Source organism: Eptatretus burgeri, chromosome 13 (assembly GCF_056783735.1).
Source record: "Eptatretus burgeri isolate ZD-2024b chromosome 13, Ebu_testis_v1, whole genome shotgun sequence".
NCBI lineage: Eukaryota > Metazoa > Chordata > Myxini > Myxiniformes > Myxinidae > Eptatretus > Eptatretus burgeri.
This window is the reverse complement of record NC_140973.1, coordinates 2,132,854-2,149,728: the sequence shown is the minus strand read 5'-3', so window position 1 is coordinate 2,149,728 and position 16,875 is coordinate 2,132,854. Positions and strand designations below refer to the sequence as shown.

The window sequence follows — 16,875 nt, the reverse complement described above, 5'->3', positions numbered from 1 at the left end:
GTAATTAAATGGATGGAGCAAACGTAATCTGATCTTAATAACTAATCAAAGTCAATATTACTCCAATATCTGATGCACATAAATCAACTGGAAAGAGCAATCAAATATTGTAGATCCTCGCCAGGCCTGTTTTGTGTGGTTTCATAGTATGTATTTTCGAGATGTACTTGCATTCCAATTGTACCATACATACTTTATAGAGGTACTCAGTTGAAAAAAGATAAAGTGCAAAAATCGTGGTCTACGTTGGCACAATATGTGCAAGACAACAAACAAACAAATGGACCCAAATGCAGTACCCTCTCCTTTGGCGAGAGTAATTAAGCAATACGCTAAAACCGTGATGCTTTATGATCGATTCCGACCATAAAGATTTGGCAAAACTTGGCAAAAATGATATTCTGCGTCAGAACTTGTACGAGCTTATTTTATCCTTGAGGAGGTCCTTGAATGCTTGTCTGGCCTCTTCTTTTGTGTTCCATGTGTAAACCTTCTTCTCTTTTTTCATCTTACCATCATCAAATTTGGGGGTACTGTGACAGAGTGAAAGGGAGGAAATTAAGGATGCTTCTCCTGTCACCAAAGTTCTCACGACAATTATGCACTTCTTCTTGACTGATTGATTGTTTTTTTTTTTTGTTTTTTTTTAGAATTTAGAATTTTAGAATTTTTAGGGGCAGGAATTTAGAATTTGGCCATGGTACTGGCGATAGCTCGCCTACTCTTCATGAAGGACACCATGGGATCTTTAACATCCGTTAACAAATGTTTGCAGATGGGACGCCCGTTTATCATCCGTCTGAGGGACGGCACACGCATTGATGAATCACCCTGCCTGTGAAATATCGGGATGACAGTTTATGGCTGGGTCGGGAATCAAACCCAGGCTAGACAACTAAGGGGCAAGTGTGCACAACTTTAGGCCATCCTATCAGACCACTTTAATTATACACCATTCAATGGTTATAAAGTAAAATCTGTGAGTTAAACTAGAATTTTAAAATTTCCTGCAAACGGGAGTGAACTATCAAAAACTGAGCATGCAAAGACTAAATTTTACACCCACAATGAAATTACATTTGTCTTGAACAAACCACCATGCGATTTAAGAGACTCGTAAAATAGGCAAGATAATTCTTGCTAACTCTGATCAAGCTTGCTCCCTTCAATAAAATGTTTACACAAATAAAAATTCATGTGTCGGTCATATTTTTGAACTGTGGAGTTTTAATTTTAAAGGAATCATGACTTGCTCCCCACAAATAATGTTTCATTCCGCAAAGTGGCAGGGGAAAAAAACAACAATAACAACAATAAAATCAATAAACAAACAAACAAACAAGAAAAAACAGCAATCAGAGATTGCAAACCCTCGCCAGGACTTCTTTTGAGTGGGGTATTTTTATCGGTTTTCGGGTAAATTCAATATGGCTGCCAAACCATGTGACCAATGACATCATAATATGTGAAAAACTTTTTGATCCTCGTGGACAGGCGGTCATACATGTACAGTTTCGCCTCGATCTGTTCAGACACTTCAGAGAGGAAGATTTTTGAAGTTTTTTTTTTTTTAAATAATATGGCTGCCGAATCCCATGACCGATGACGGCATGAATTTTTTTTCTGTGGAGCATTTTATCCCGAGATGACCCTAAAAATTTTTCATACTGATTGGATATGGCGTTCGACATATGCAATTACGACGGACGTCATAACGAGGGCACCTATGACGTCATTAAAAAATTTAACTTATTCCCAATGAGGAGTACTTGCTAAGTGTCAAGTTTCAATTTTTTCCTTTGTGAGGTTTCAGAGATACAGAGGTCCAAAATTTTTACGTTTTTCCAATATGGCTGCCACAGCACGTGACCCATGACGTCATAATTATTAAAATATTCTACATGAGTTCTGCATGAGCACCAATGGTGAAAATTATGTCTCAATCCGCCAAGCGGTTGCGGAGAAAAAACACGAAAGTTCTGTGTGGACAAAGACAGACAGACAGACAAACAAACAAGCAGTCATAGACTGGTACTTACGAAATCGTCAACTTGACCTCTGACCTTGTCTAATAAAAGCTGTCTCAAGAGAAGGTCGCGACGCAAACCAGAAGTTTCTACGATGATTCTGTACAAAACCATCAACTTCTTCCGTTGTCGAGTTACCGTGGATTAACGTAACGTAAAGGTCACACTCGACGCCCCCCCCCAACTCGAAAGGATGCCGAGGCGAGCACTATGACGTCAGCGCTCACACGCAAAACCTTTACGTGACTTAACGACACATCTGCTCGAGCGCGCTGCGCCACGTGACGAGCCGTGACGCGGCGGATGAAATATTTTTATACAATCTTAAAACGTCTCCAAAACATCCGATTTTTACCAGAATTTCAACAACCGAGTGTTAAGCATCCTAAGCGATCGCAAAAACCGAAGACAAAATTAAAATCGAAGTTGAAACGAACTTGTAACGTCGACCGAAGCAAAAAATACTCCATTTCTCCACAGGAATTTACAGAATTATTTAATATTATTTTATAACACTGAAATTTTTAAAACAGCCGTAACTCGATGAATTGACACACAAATTCTGCCGAACTTACCTCGATCTTCCAAAATCACGCTCCATCAACAATACCTGCGGTAACTTTTCTCGAGTTATCATGTTTTGGATGTTTGACCTCACTGTGACCTTGACCTTTGACTGATTTTTACCAAAATCTAATCAGCGCTAGCCATCACCCTCCTGAATCACGTGGTGTAATTTGACATTGGTAGCTTCTTCCGTTCTCCAGTTATCATGCCTACAAACAAACAAACTGTGAGTTTGCTTGCTGTGAGTTGTGTGTTAGCTCTCATACGAGCCTCGACCAAGGTATACAAAAAAAAAAAAAAAAAAAAAAAAAAAAAAAACACACAAACAGAGGACGGAAGTCATCAATATACTTACGAAATCTTTAGATTTCGTAACAAACGGGCCCAAATGTAATACTCCTTTGTCGAGGGGAATAAAAACAGCAAAAAAACAGAAAACGGCAGCACAAACCTTTGGACCACTGGCCCCACAACAGGCCCCACAACAGGCCCCACTACAGGCCCCACTACAGGCCCCACAACAGGCCCCACAACAGGCCCCACAGCAGGCCCCACAGCAGGCCCCACAGCAGGCCCACAACAGGCCCCACAACAGGCCCCACAACAGGCCCCACAACAGGCCCCACAACAGGCCCACAACAGGCTCCCCTGCTGGCAGCTGCTCGTGTTTCTGAAGGGGAGTAACTGGGGACGCTGCTTCTACCGGGGGAGGCACGACGGCAGGTAAGGGCTCGCCAGGACCAGGAGATTCCTCAGGCATCACAGAACTTGGTGCTGGCGATTCCTCATTCTCGGAGGGCGATGTGGTGCTCATGGTCCCCGGTGTGTTTGTGGCTGAGGCAAGAGCAGGACCGGCTGCCAAAGGAGCCACTGTACTCGGTGGAGTGCCTGTGACGGGCACAGCAGATGCAGTCGTGGAAGTAGTAGTAGCAGTAGTAGTAGTAGTAGTAGTAGTGGTGGTGGTGGTAGTGGCAGTAGTAGTAGTAGTCGTAGTAGTAGTAGTAGTAGTATTGGTAGTAGTAGTAGTAGTAGGCGGCGGCGGCGGCTGCATTCGGTTCTAGGGCATTTTGTACTTCATTTTGTCCTCCAGTCAAACAACATGGAAAGTTATTTCAGGTCACTATTTTTCTTCCTCATCTTCTTTTGAAAAAAGAAAAAAAAAAGTATATATACAGAAGTTTCAACAAAAGTGGATATTTAAAAACATTGCTTCAAACGAGCAATACATCATCGATTTGCAACAAAAAGGATCCCGTGGACATGAATTAATAAAGAAAGCTTTTTTGCATGTCAGGAGTGGGGCAGAGGTACTCTTTTTAACATTTTAAACCTGCAAAACCAATACGGTGGAAATAGAATCAACACTACAAACGTGATTGCAATGATCAAATGACTGTGTGGTTGGAACAGTTATTTTTTCGGTTATGGATAGTTCTCAACCAGAACCCACTCCCAAAATTCACTCAAATGGTGATTGGTAATGAGGGAGGGTAGGGGGAGGGGACAAGCTCCAGTGCCAAACTGTAGTGAGAATGATTGCATTGAGCAATGTCCCGTGCTTGCGTTTTTCATCGTCATTCTGATACTGGAGGAGGAGATTGGGACCATATTCTGTGCAGAGCGTTGGTGCTGCTTAAGCAGTCTCCTTGGCTATTGGGCACAATCCTGGATGGGTCGCCACTCCGACACAGGATACCAGCAAGCTGGTACTCATGTTGCTGACCTCGGAAGGATGACAGGCCGAGTTAACCCCACCTTGTATTAATTCAACAGGTGAGTGGGGATTTGAGCTCAAGACCCTCGGATCCAAAGCCCACCACCCTAACCATTAAGCCAACACCAGGTATATTCTGATTCTGGGATTGCACACATGTGTACTCAAAGGTCAAGCGAGATCACCGCTGCTCTCCAAATACATTTGTCTATCCATAAATTGTACTTGAGTTGTATAGAATTACACTCTGTACACTCGGTATTAAGCAGAAAAAGGTGCCAAGCGGAAAAGAGAGAAAAGAGATTGACATTGGCAGCTAACCCTAATTAACAGGCCATCAATTTTGAGCTCTGTCGGCCTCATGAGCCACGATGCAGAGGTAGTCCAGTTTCTACGCCAAGTGGCTGATGGCAGTGACTTCTTCGAACATAATCAGGAAATCCATAGAACGAAGAATGAAAAAAAATAACAGCAAAGTCAATTCCAATAGGTTACATGTTTTCATTCACAAAATTATCATTATCTGCTGCCCCCCCCCCTCTTTGTTATCTCAGTTGCCACCATGTTCATTTTCAGAACATGCATCTAAGTGGGAAACACGTGACTGTAGGTGCTGGTTCACAATACGAAAGACAAATATCCTCAAAAATTAATCCACAAATATTACTGTGTGTTTGTTTTAAAGAAAACTGGACCACCTCTCAAAGAGCAAATGTTCAGGTCCAATTTTAAACACCCTTGCACACAAAAACGAATTCAATCAGTCACAGGAACAACAACGAAAGAAGCCAATGATCATCAAATCAAAAATTAATCTCAATCATCAGGCATAAAAGTTCAAAGTGCATCAAAGGAAGAAAAGGGACAATAATCGGATCTGACAAAAGATATAATCTGTCCACACATAAAAGGCAGGAGCAATCAATGGGTGAACAAAAGAGATCCAAAAAAAATATATTAAAATGCACTCGTACTTTCTCCGATTCTTCGTTGGCTTTAATCCGAGCTGGAAATGCAAATCTACAAGCAATCAGGAAAGTGGCCAAAAATAATTATAATCATCATTAGAAAGCATGAAATATGAACAAAGCAACGATGCAGCAACATACAACCTTGTGGACAATCATCACAAGTCCACTCAATACCTTCAAGGTCCTCCAGCTCCTTGGGTTTGATCCAGCGAGACTCCTTGGTCTGGGAGTTATAATAGTATGGCTTGCCACTATCAGACTTGTATTCTTTCCATGGACAGGTTGACACCAACAACTGTGACATAAAACGGACACAAAGGATAGGTGCTTCATGCAAATTTCAGGATGACATAAGGATGGTGCTTCATCCAGCCGCTGACCGTATTCTGCTTTTGTCCTTCCTGCAGATGATGACACTATCGAGGAGGTTTAGGGTCTCCTCAATACCAAACAGGACCAAAGAGACAATCTTGTGAAATGCACTTGGTGCAGAACTGGGGCCATATGACAATCTGTGTTACTGTAACATGCCTTCATGAGTCACAAATGCAGTCAAATATCTGCTTTGCAAGAGGTACCTGTAGGTAGCTTCTCCTCAAGCCTCGCTTCGTGGACACTGTCAAACTGTGGATTGAAGCAGATAGTTCATTGGTGATTGTAAGCAGGTATTTCTCACAAATAACAGCTTTATTCACCGACTTGAGATCAGCACAAAGTCTTAACTCTCCATTCTTGCAGCGTGTGATGACAAGATTCGACACCCATGGAGACGATTCAATGCGTTCAATGATGCTCTCTGATTCAAGGCAATTTTAGCTCCTTAGAAACTTCTTCACGAACAGTGAAAGGTAGACGTCTCAAACCTTGAGATACTTGTGGAACTGGAAGGTCCACTCGAGAAGTGTGAGAGTAACTCTTACACTACTCAAACCCAATAAACAGGGAAAGGTACAGGTGTTTATATGCATCGTCATTGTCTGCAATGATGTGGATGTCTGGTCTAAAAGTTTGAACCCAAACTTGTCGAACGGGTTAACACCCATTATGCTCTTGCCTTTTGCAACATAAAAGGTGAAATTGTTGAGCTTGATACCCTTGTAGTTCACAGGTACAGTTATCGTTCCCATCCCCCAGATGATGGAGTCATCACAGGCTTGAAGTGTAGATTGTGCAGAGTTGGCTGGACAAGATGAAAGTATTTATGGTAGAGATTGTTACCCACAATGGAGACTTTTGCACCGACATCAACGGGTTGTAACGCCGAAATGATACCGATGATTTTTTCAGATGAAATTTGATGATTTTAGAAGTTTGAACTTGAGTTGACCTTTGACCTTTTTGACCTCCAAAAGAGTTGGTTTCCCAATCCTGTGACGCAATATGCAAATCTTGTTCAAATTTCAATCAATTGGATGAAAAAAAAAAGACGATTTCAGAAATTTTACGTCAAAATGACCCTTGACCTTTGACCTCAAAATCAAGAGGCTTCTTCGTTGAGTTTTGAGGTATACACTTGGTCCTCTACAACTCGGTGAAGTTTCATGACGATTCGGTTTATTATTGTGACCCGTCGGCGATTGACAAACAGAATAACACAATCGACTGAACAATATACTTGAAAAATCTTCGATTTTGCAAGAAACAGACAAACATACAGACAGAAAGGGGTGAAAACATAACCTCCACCTTTGGTGGCGGAGGTAAAAACAAACAATAACAAAAACAAGCCGGTAGGCGGACATGGGTAGTCGACTACCCAATAGAACCTGACACGATGGGCCCGTTCGATGGGGAATGACCTGAGGATTAAGCACAAGAAAATTCATGAATCTAGCTTCAAGGGTTACTGCTGCAGATTGTTTTTTCGTTAAAATACCCCCACATTTAGAGGTGTTTTGGCCGTTGCTAGGCAACGGAGGGGTCCATAGCAACGGTTCTTTCTGACACATAACTACGACATACCATAAACCTACCACACCAGTTTCATGTATATCTGAATCACAGTCTTTGAGATATAACGAACTTCGTTTTTTTATTGTTTTCGACCTGGGTTCATTCAAAGTCTAAAATCTCCGACAGTTTTTATAGGATCCGGCTAGAAATTTTTGACAATATGGCTGAATGTACTGCCCACAGTCGCTCGTGGCCCGATTTTTGATTTTCGAAAAAATAATTTTTTTATGATTTTTTCAAAGATTTCAAAGTCCCGTTGCTAGGCAACGGTGGTGTCCATAGCAACGGTTCTCATTTGCACACAACGAGGTCATGGTATGAACCTACCAACCAAGTTTCATCGAAATCGCCATTGTATTAACTGAAATCGCCATTTTAAATTCTGATAATCAGAGTAGAACAAATCTAAAAAAAAAACATTTCCGACTCGATCGACGACCCAACATACAACAAAAAACAACAACAACCATTTATTTTTTATTAAAATTATTTTTAATTCAAAATAATTTCCACATTTTTATTTTATCACCATTGCGATATCCCTTAACGTGTCACATTGTGTCAATCCCACTCCCCTTATTCTACCGATGAAATTAGACCGTCTTGAGTGATACACTTGGTCTTGTCTGGATTGGCTGTCGATGTGGCGCAGGTATGATGGGCTGAATGGCCTCCTCTTGCGTCAGATTTCCTTGTGCCTTTGGCGTAACACGTCACCTTCCAAACGATGCCTACGTGCTTGCGTCACGCGACGCGTACGTGCTTGCGTCACACGACGCGTTCGACACGACGCCTACGTGCTTGCGTCACACGACGCGTTCTTCACGCGCACGTACGTGCGTAAACCGGTGCGTTTTATCTGCACACGTGAAGCTTCTGTTGGGAGCGAGAGTTGTATTTGTATGAACTTGTCAGTTATAATTTCTGTGTAAATTTATCTCCTTGAAACCACATGATGTTTATTTGATGGTTTGAATCAGTTCGATCATGATTGTGGATTTTAACTCGTTTTAAAATCGCTCGATGGCTCCGAGGATATTTCCGTTGTTCTGAGTGTGTTGAGAAGCGTTGACAATATGGAGGCGCGATGTGGAGCACGTTGATGACCGAGTGTGGTGGAAAGCTGTGTGAACGATCGAGCGGATGTTCATGGCGGCGAGAAAGGAGCTGAGCGTGACGACGGAGACTCCGGCCAAGAGTCTCCGCCCGGAGGCCGCGCAGAACCGAGACGCCTTCGCCGATGATTGTTTCACTGAGGAACAGCTGGAGGAGTTGGAAGAATTGATCTCGCAATCGGAGCTGGGCCGTCGCGACGACGAGAACGGATTGTTGGCGGTTGGGACGCAAGCACAAGGTGTCCGTGTGTGTGTGTGTAAAGTTTAGGTGTTTGGATTAATTAATACACCCCTTTTGAAGATATAATTAACGGCTTTATTTAATTACTATACGACCCGTGAACCCGTTGGGTTCCTGTGGTGACAGCGGTTGATTAAAAAAAAATCATTTCAAAAAAAATAAAAAGTAATAATTAAAAGATAGCTCCAGCGAACTATACCGCTGAGGGTGTTTCCATTGATCAATTATCCCGATGAGTACCTCACTGAAACGGGAACCGATTTTTTAAATAATTTTTTTTCGTTGCCCGATTTGAACGAAACCTGATACTGCACACCGTGGGAGAATGGTGAGTATGATGGGCCGGAATTTTTTTGCACTATCGTCTACCGTTTTGGCTGTATTTCGGGAACATACAGACATACAAACATACATATAAAGAAGTTGAGAGTTTTATAATATATAGAAGATAGATAGATATCCTTCATCAGGCGATCCTCGACCACCTCGCTCTCTGGGGTCTTAATGTGTTTCCTGGGTAACCTCGCCGGGGTTTGAAGCCGCCATGTTTTTTTTGGCCTGCTCAACCATGCCTTGACTTGGAACAGGCCGCAACGATTTCTTAACTATACAGTTGTTTTTTTCACTTTCTTCACTCATATTATCGAATACCTGCTCATCGTAGCCACGAATCGCTGGGTATATTGCAATGCTTATAAACACCCAGAGACGTTAGCGTTCGTGGCTTTATTTCATTTATGCACATACCACAACCTTGATAATCTCTTAAACAAGCAGTCATAGACTGGTACTTACGAAATCGTCAACTTGACCTCTGCCCTTGTCTAATAAAAGCTGTCTCTCGAGAAGGTAGCGACGCAAACCAGAAGTTTCTACGATGATTCTGCACCAAACCATCAAAAATCGAATGTTTGACCTTAAGGTGACCTTGACCTTTGACCGATTTTGACCAAAATCTAATCAGCACTAGCCATCACCCTCCTGAATCACGTGGTGGAATTTGACATTGGTAGCTTCTTCCATTCTCGAGTTATCGTGCCTACGAACAAACAAGCACACAAACAGATGAGGGAAGTCATCAATATACTTACGAAATCTTTAGATTTCGTAAGTAACAATACAAAGCCGAATTACAAAATTACAAGCTCCATCAGTGAACTTCGCAGCTGTTCTGACTGCTAAAAAAAAACAAAAATGTGTTAGTTGGTCCAATTAGGACATCGTTTCGACATTCGGACATATCACTTATCAACCATTTAATTGGAGTGCCTGCTTCATTGCTTGAGCCGCTTACCGAGCGCCTTACAGTGGATGGCGGTGCAGTTCATGTCCCGATCGGCATGTACAGTCGGCAGTTGCTACAAGGTAAAAGTACATATCTGGGTAGATTTGGATCTGTTATTTGGAGACTCTACACCAGTGTGTGTATGTCTGGATGCTTGGTTACGGGCACTGTGGTGGTAAAGTTTCATCCCGTATCTTGAAGGTTTTAATTTTTAACCTCAGCAGTTTACGAGTGATCACGTTTTCCTTTGTCCTCTTGACTGTTTCTAAAGCAATTGTTTATTACCTCCACCACCAAAGGTGAAGGAGGTTATGTTTTCACCCTCTCTGTCTGTTTGTTACTTACGAAATCTAAAGATTTCATAAGTATATTGATCACTTCCATCCTTTGTTTGTTTGTTTGTTTGTAGGCACGATAACTCGAACGGAAGAAGCTACCAATGTCAAATTACACCACGTGATTCAGGAGGGTGATGGCTAGCGCTGATTAGATTTTGGTCAAAATCGGTCAAAGGTCAAGGTCACAGTGAGGTCAAACATCCAAAACGTGATAACTCGAGAAAAGTTACCACAGGTATTGTTGACGGAGCGTGAGTTTGGAAGATCGAGGTAAGTTCGGCGGAATTTGTGTGTCAATTCGTCGAGTTAAGGCTGTTTAAAAAATTTCACTGTTATAAAATAATATTAAATAATTCTGTAAATTCCTGTGCAGAAATGGAGTATTTTTGCTTTGGTCGACGTTACGAGTTCGTTTTAACTTCGATTTTAATTCTGTCTTCGGTTTTTGCAATCGCTTAGGACGCTTAACACTCGGTTGTCGAAATTTTGGTAAAAATCGGATGTTTTGGAGACGTTTTAAGATTATATAAAAATATTTCACCCGCCGCGTCACGGCTCGTCACGTGGTGCAGCACGCTCGAGCAGACGCGTCGTTGAGTCACATAAAGTGTGACTTCTGGTGTAGCTACAGTCTTAACATAGATAATTGTTGTGAAATCCGAGCAGAACAAGTATCAACATCATTTGGTAATCAGCTTTCGTTCAACGGCGGGGTCATTCATGGTATTCAACTTGTTGGTTTGAGCTTCATTTTGATTAAGAACCTTTGAAACATTCTCTCCCACTTACTGAAAGTGCTGCTTCTTTGGTACTTGATGAATTCCATGCTCATATGGCTTAAGATATAGGTTCATCATCTTTGGATATTTATTGTCACCAGTAGTTCACGTAACGAGGTGGACCTGAGATGAGCTTGGCCGATCGATGCCTGACGGTGGTAACCCTTGTGCTCTTTTGTGCGTCTCCTTTAGTGTGTACGAATGGACCAGCAAGTAACGTTGAAAATAATCGGCATCTCATTGAGATTCAACAGAGGAAGGATAAGGTGAGAAGCCATGTTTGTGGTGACATTGTTGTTGAGTGCTCAAGGTGATGTGTTGTCATGGTCGGCAGTTAAAACCAACTGCATAAACACGATGAGTTTCGATTTTGTTCCTGGTGTCAAAAGTAGATTCATAGGCCCACCATAGAAGGCAGGAAAGTACAAATTGCTTACATACAAGTTCGTGAACATGTCTCCACCCAAAAGGTTGTCTGTTATTTTTATTCCAACATCCAATTTTTATTTGTTAAATGGAAATATGTTCAACTATAATAGTAATGTGTATGTTCAAGATGGTAGCATGTATTTTGTTGTTGTTATCCATAAAACAATTTGATAATTAATATGGATTTAACATGCGCCTTAATTGGGCAAATCGGCGAATAATACTGTTGCAGGAATTATTTATAAGGGGTACTAAATGTTTAATATGGCACAGTTATTTCCATATTGAATGCTTCATGGAAATGTGGAAGTAATTAAATTAAATTTTAGATATACTGTATGTTGCTCAATCATAGTTAGAACGTCGGACCCACCTCAAACTTCCTCATCCCTGCAAGCCATTTTGTTTTGCCATCCTTGCCCTTTGTTTCTGTCTAAATATCACCCTTTGTTGCACCGCACGAGGCCATTTGGGAAAGTCTCGGCAGCAAAAGTTGTCGTGCTCCCGACATTGCCGTCATCTTAACGGGGCAAAAGCGTCAGCCCCGCCGACTGATCAGGGCATGAACCAATGGTAGAGGAGAGTGGAGAGGCGTAAACCGTCATCAATGACGTCGGTGGGGCCAACTATAAAGGGAGCCACCAAAGATCGGGAACAGACCCCAGAACCACTGAACTGGAAGCTGCACTCTGGAGGGAGCTAAAAAGGAAGAAGCCATGCCCTGCCCCGCTGACATCACGCCCACTCCATCAGTCCGTTCCCTCCCCCTCGCTGCCTGCGGGGACAATGGCCAGCTGCACCAGGTGTTCTCTTTACAACGTTCGTCCCCAGAACTCTACTGTCTTGTGACTTTCCCTTGTTTTCTATCGTGTGTCTGCGGCCTTAAGGAATAGGATAATTAAGGATCTGCCATCCGTCGCTTGGTTTGTTTCGTGAGCACGTTTGCCAGGAGAGGGTTAACTTGCGTTTAGAGATGAAAATTTGATCCATTGTGTTATCACTTGTTGGATATTCCCAACCCTTTTGCTTTTGTTAAATTGATACAATTTAAAAACCTGACATGGTCTTGAGGTGGATTCTGTTTGTTCCGGTGTTTTAATGTTTTGATGATTAACCTCCGTTCACCACTTCCACACAACAAGCCGCGTGTCGTTTGGCACCTCCGTTCACCACTTTCACGTAACATGCCACGTGTCGTTTCAAGCCTTTTTGTCAAGCTGTCCATCCTTTTATTGTGTATGGCTCCTTCTCGCAGTTTGGTGATTGTGGCTTTATGAGTGTGTTAAATCGATTAGTTTTAACTTTGATCCACACCAGCAGGAGTTGTGACCTCCAGTGTAGCGACGAGTAACATTGAGTGGCAAGCAATCGAAAGGTGTCCCCGAGTTTGCTTGATAAGATGATGATGATGACTGATTAAACTGAAAACCATTTACCTTGTGATCATTCAATTTTGATCCTTGCATCTATTTTACTCTTTCAAGAATTGATTATTTATTTGGTTTATGTGTGGTCTCACTTGCCACCCTTTTTTGTTTAGCTCTTCCCTGATCAGCTTCCACATATGTTGAGGGAGGGGGAGAGGAGGGAAGTAAAAGATTCCATCAAACATGGAATCACATTGAGAAGTAATGTCCTATTACGTGATTGCAAGCATTCTGGAAGTTGAATCATTTTAGCTGACGTCACAATTCCTTTTATACAATTCTCAGGAAGAGCTGTGCGAACGAGAAGGGGAGATATCCATACTGAGGGCGACTTTGCAACAATACAAGGCCAAGTTGGACACAAAGTGTGCCCAGGAGCTGTGTGCCATCCAAGAGAGAAGCCATGCTCACAGCATGCAAGAGAAGGAGCATGCACGGCAGGTGGGCCTGTGGGTTTGAGAGGTGGTCAGGTAGGTTAAGTGGCTAAAATGTGAACAAGGAGTACACAGGCTAATGGACAGGTTTTTTTTTGAGGGAAGACACAGATTGTGTTTATTTGGGACACAAGGTCGACATGAGTGATGTGGGTGATCAGATTCAGGAACAGTGAGATACTTTCATAGATTTGGTAAAACTAGTACGTGGCCATAAAAAAAAAAAAATTCACAAATAAATATTCAAACCGCGAGCAAGAAACAACAACCACACAGGCCGTTTCTTCGCTCTCGCGTGCCCGTACGTGCGTGGCCCGGAAGTTCGCATATTATACGCAGTTACGATTATTCGCAATTTAGTTTTAATGCCCAAATATTCAATTAGCGCCAACGTATTTTGCCTTTTCACAATGTCATCGCAAGGAAAAACAAAAAGAGAAGAGAAGAGAGAGAGAAAAAAATTACTTCCTGGTTCGGAGCATACCAGCTCACTCTGATGTTACCGAAATTTATGCACCGTCTCATATGAAAACGATCATAACTTGGGGCATTGTGTTTATCTATAAATGCGCATAAGAAATCGAGAAATTATTAGAATACACGAAGTCATCACTATCCGGAAGCCCGTACGTTGTAACCCGTAATGGGGAACGCGACAGCTTCCCTTCCCCCATCGGCCACACCCACGCAACAACGTGTCTTGTCATTGGTTTGGTAAATAAATGGCCATAACTTGGGAGGCACTTGTCCGATTAATATCAAACCTTGAAAAGACACATCCTCAGGTCCCCAGCAATATACCTGGCAAGTTGCAATTAGATCGGACCAGTGGTTGTCGAGAAACAGCGGTCACAGACACACACACAGACACACACAGAGATTGCTGGAATTATAGATAGATCTTGGCAGATGCATTTTAACAAAGGGAAATGTAAGATGCTGTGGATTGGTTAGAATAATGGAAATATGATTAATAATACAAGGAATAGTCTTGGAGCAATGCTGAGAGTATATTAGTAGTGAGGGTGGCAGGGAGGAGGGAGGGAGGAGGGTGATGGGTAAACAGACAGAGCCAGGCAGCTCCATGGGGTTTTATGTTTTATTCGCAGTGTGATAAGTTGTAATCAAGAGGTAATGTGAACATTCTCCAATAATTTATTGAGATCTCATCTTGAAAATTATGTACAGATTTGTTGATGTAATTGTGGAAGGACATTGCTGCCATATAAAGGGTTCAGTGGAGGGTGATTTTTGTTGCTCGATAGATTAAATTATGAATGGCTAAAGGCTACATATATATATATATATATATATATATATATATATATATATATATATATATATATATATATATATATATATATATATATATATATATATATATATATATATATATATCTATAAGCCTGGTGTTGGCTTAGTGGTTAGGGTGGCGGCTTGGGATCCCAGGGTCCTGAGTTCAAGCCCCGTTGGCTGCTGAATTAACACCACGGGGTTGACTCAGCCTGTCATCCATCTGAGGTCGGCGAAGTGAGTACCAGTGTACTGGTCCCGGTGTATGCCCCGGTTAGAATAGGTGTACCATATCCCTGTGTGTCGTAAGAGGCGACTAGGGTTGGCGTCAGGAAGGGCATCCGGCCATAAAACATTGCCTCAAGAAAAAGCCAAACCCCTGCACAGCAGGGAAAAATGGCTGTAAAAACGGTCATATATATATATATATATATATATATATATATATATATATATATATATATATATATATATATATATATATATATATATATATTACATCCACAACCCTTAACCATGCTGTTGCTTCACTGACGGCAGTTGAATAACATAAGCCATATATCTGACTAATTTCTGTAGGTGGCGGATTGAATGCAAGACACTGGGTGTTGGGTTGATGGATTTAGTAGGATGGTAAGGATGACTGATTTGTGAGAATGGCGTTGGGATGACGGATTTAGTAAGACGGCATTGCGTCCAGTGCTATGCCAGGCCTCAAAGGACGTGCACACCATCCCAGCGTTCAGCATTCAACCCGTCCCATCTAGTCGCTTTGCTCACGGCAGTTGACCAATATAACCCATATATCTGACTTTGTGACTTCCGTAAGCGACAGGCTGAATGCCAGACAAATTTAGTAAAATTTTAAGGATGGCGGATTCGGCAGAATCGCGTCGGAATGAAGGATTTAGTTAGACGGTGTTACATCTGGGACGTCATTATGGCGTTACGTCTAGTGCTCGGCTCGGCCTTTACAGCGGTGTATTATTCATGACTGAGATTTGGATTTTGCAACGAGGAACAACAAAACAAAACACGTAACATTTCATTCCTGGGAACATAAAACGGATTAATATTATTGTTGTTTTTTTGTTGGTGAATAAGTGTCTTCTTCTTCTTCTTCTTATTTTGGCTGCTCCCGTTAGGGGTCGCCACAGCAGATCATCCGTATGATCCGCATAGTGATTTGGCACATGTTTTACGCCGGATGCCCTTCCTGATGCAACCCTGGTCGCCTCTTACGACACGGGATATGGTTCACCTATTTTAACCGGGGTATACACCGGCCCAGTATACTGGTACTCACTTTGCCGACCTCGGAAGGATGACAGGCTGAGTCAACCCCCTGGTGTATTAATTCAGTGGCCCAATGGGGCTTGAACTCAGGACCTTTTGTATCCCAAGCCGCTGCCTTAACCACTGCGCCAACACCAGGCTCGTTGGTGAATAAGTGTGTATGTCACTAAAATTGACGCTGGGTTGCTAGCTGGAAACAAAATGTTTCTGGAATATAAAAATCGCAAATATTTACCTGGGACTGGTGTACTGTAACAAACAGGTAGTGGATAAAAAAAACAACTGCAAGCACCAATGTAAAGTCACTTAATAGGGTGTTGGGCCACCACGTACGGCCGGTACGGTCTGTATGCGCCGTGGCATAGAGTCCGTGAGCATCTGGAATTCTGCAGGAGAGACACGGCACCATTCTTCCACGAGAAAGTCAATCAACTCATCTGTTTAATGGAGGTGAAAACGCTGCCTCAAGCATCATTCCAATTATCCCATAAATGCTCGATTGGGTTCAGATCTGGTGACTGAGAAGGCCATGATATATGGATAACATCAATGTCATGCTCATGAAACCATTGGGCGACCACACGTGCTCTGTGGATGGGGGCATTGGGGGTGTGGGGGGGGGAGGATCTCCTCTTGCAGCCATACTTGCCATAATTTTCGGCAACCAGGCCTGTGCAGCATTTTTATACATGACCGTTGGCATGCTGGGATGTTATTTGCTTAATTAACACATGAGCCACACCTGTGTGGAAGCCTTTGTTTGGTGTCCCTCATTTACCCAGGTGTTTCCATCCTTTGTCCACTACCAGTATAAAGTTGTTATGTTCAACTATCCTGAGCGAAGTGATCGGTTCAATGTGCTCGTTATATTAGAAGGGGGGCGGTAACGAGGGGATACCATAGAGATGTTTAAGATAATGAAAGTAGAGACAAAATAAGTGCAGAATTATTATTCAGCACAACAGACGGTGAACGGACCAGGGGCCTGAGATTAAAGAAGAAAATA

General features: G+C 42.3%; 1 protein-coding gene across 2 annotated transcripts in view; it reads left to right on the top strand.

The window, feature by feature from the left end:
- Positions 1-8,061: 8,061 nt before the first annotated feature.
- Positions 8,062-16,875, top strand: part of ATRIP (ATR interacting protein) — a 48,914-nt gene continuing 40,100 nt past the window's right edge. Inside the window, exons 1-3 of one of the 2 annotated variants that reach the window (XM_085850795.1) lie at positions 8,062-8,080; positions 11,183-11,256; positions 13,132-13,287. In XM_085850795.1, coding sequence (XP_085706921.1) covers positions 13,261-13,287 — 27 coding nt within the window. In that variant the 5' untranslated portion in view covers positions 8,062-8,080; positions 11,183-11,256; positions 13,132-13,260. The other variant, XM_085850794.1, reaches the window with a different exon arrangement.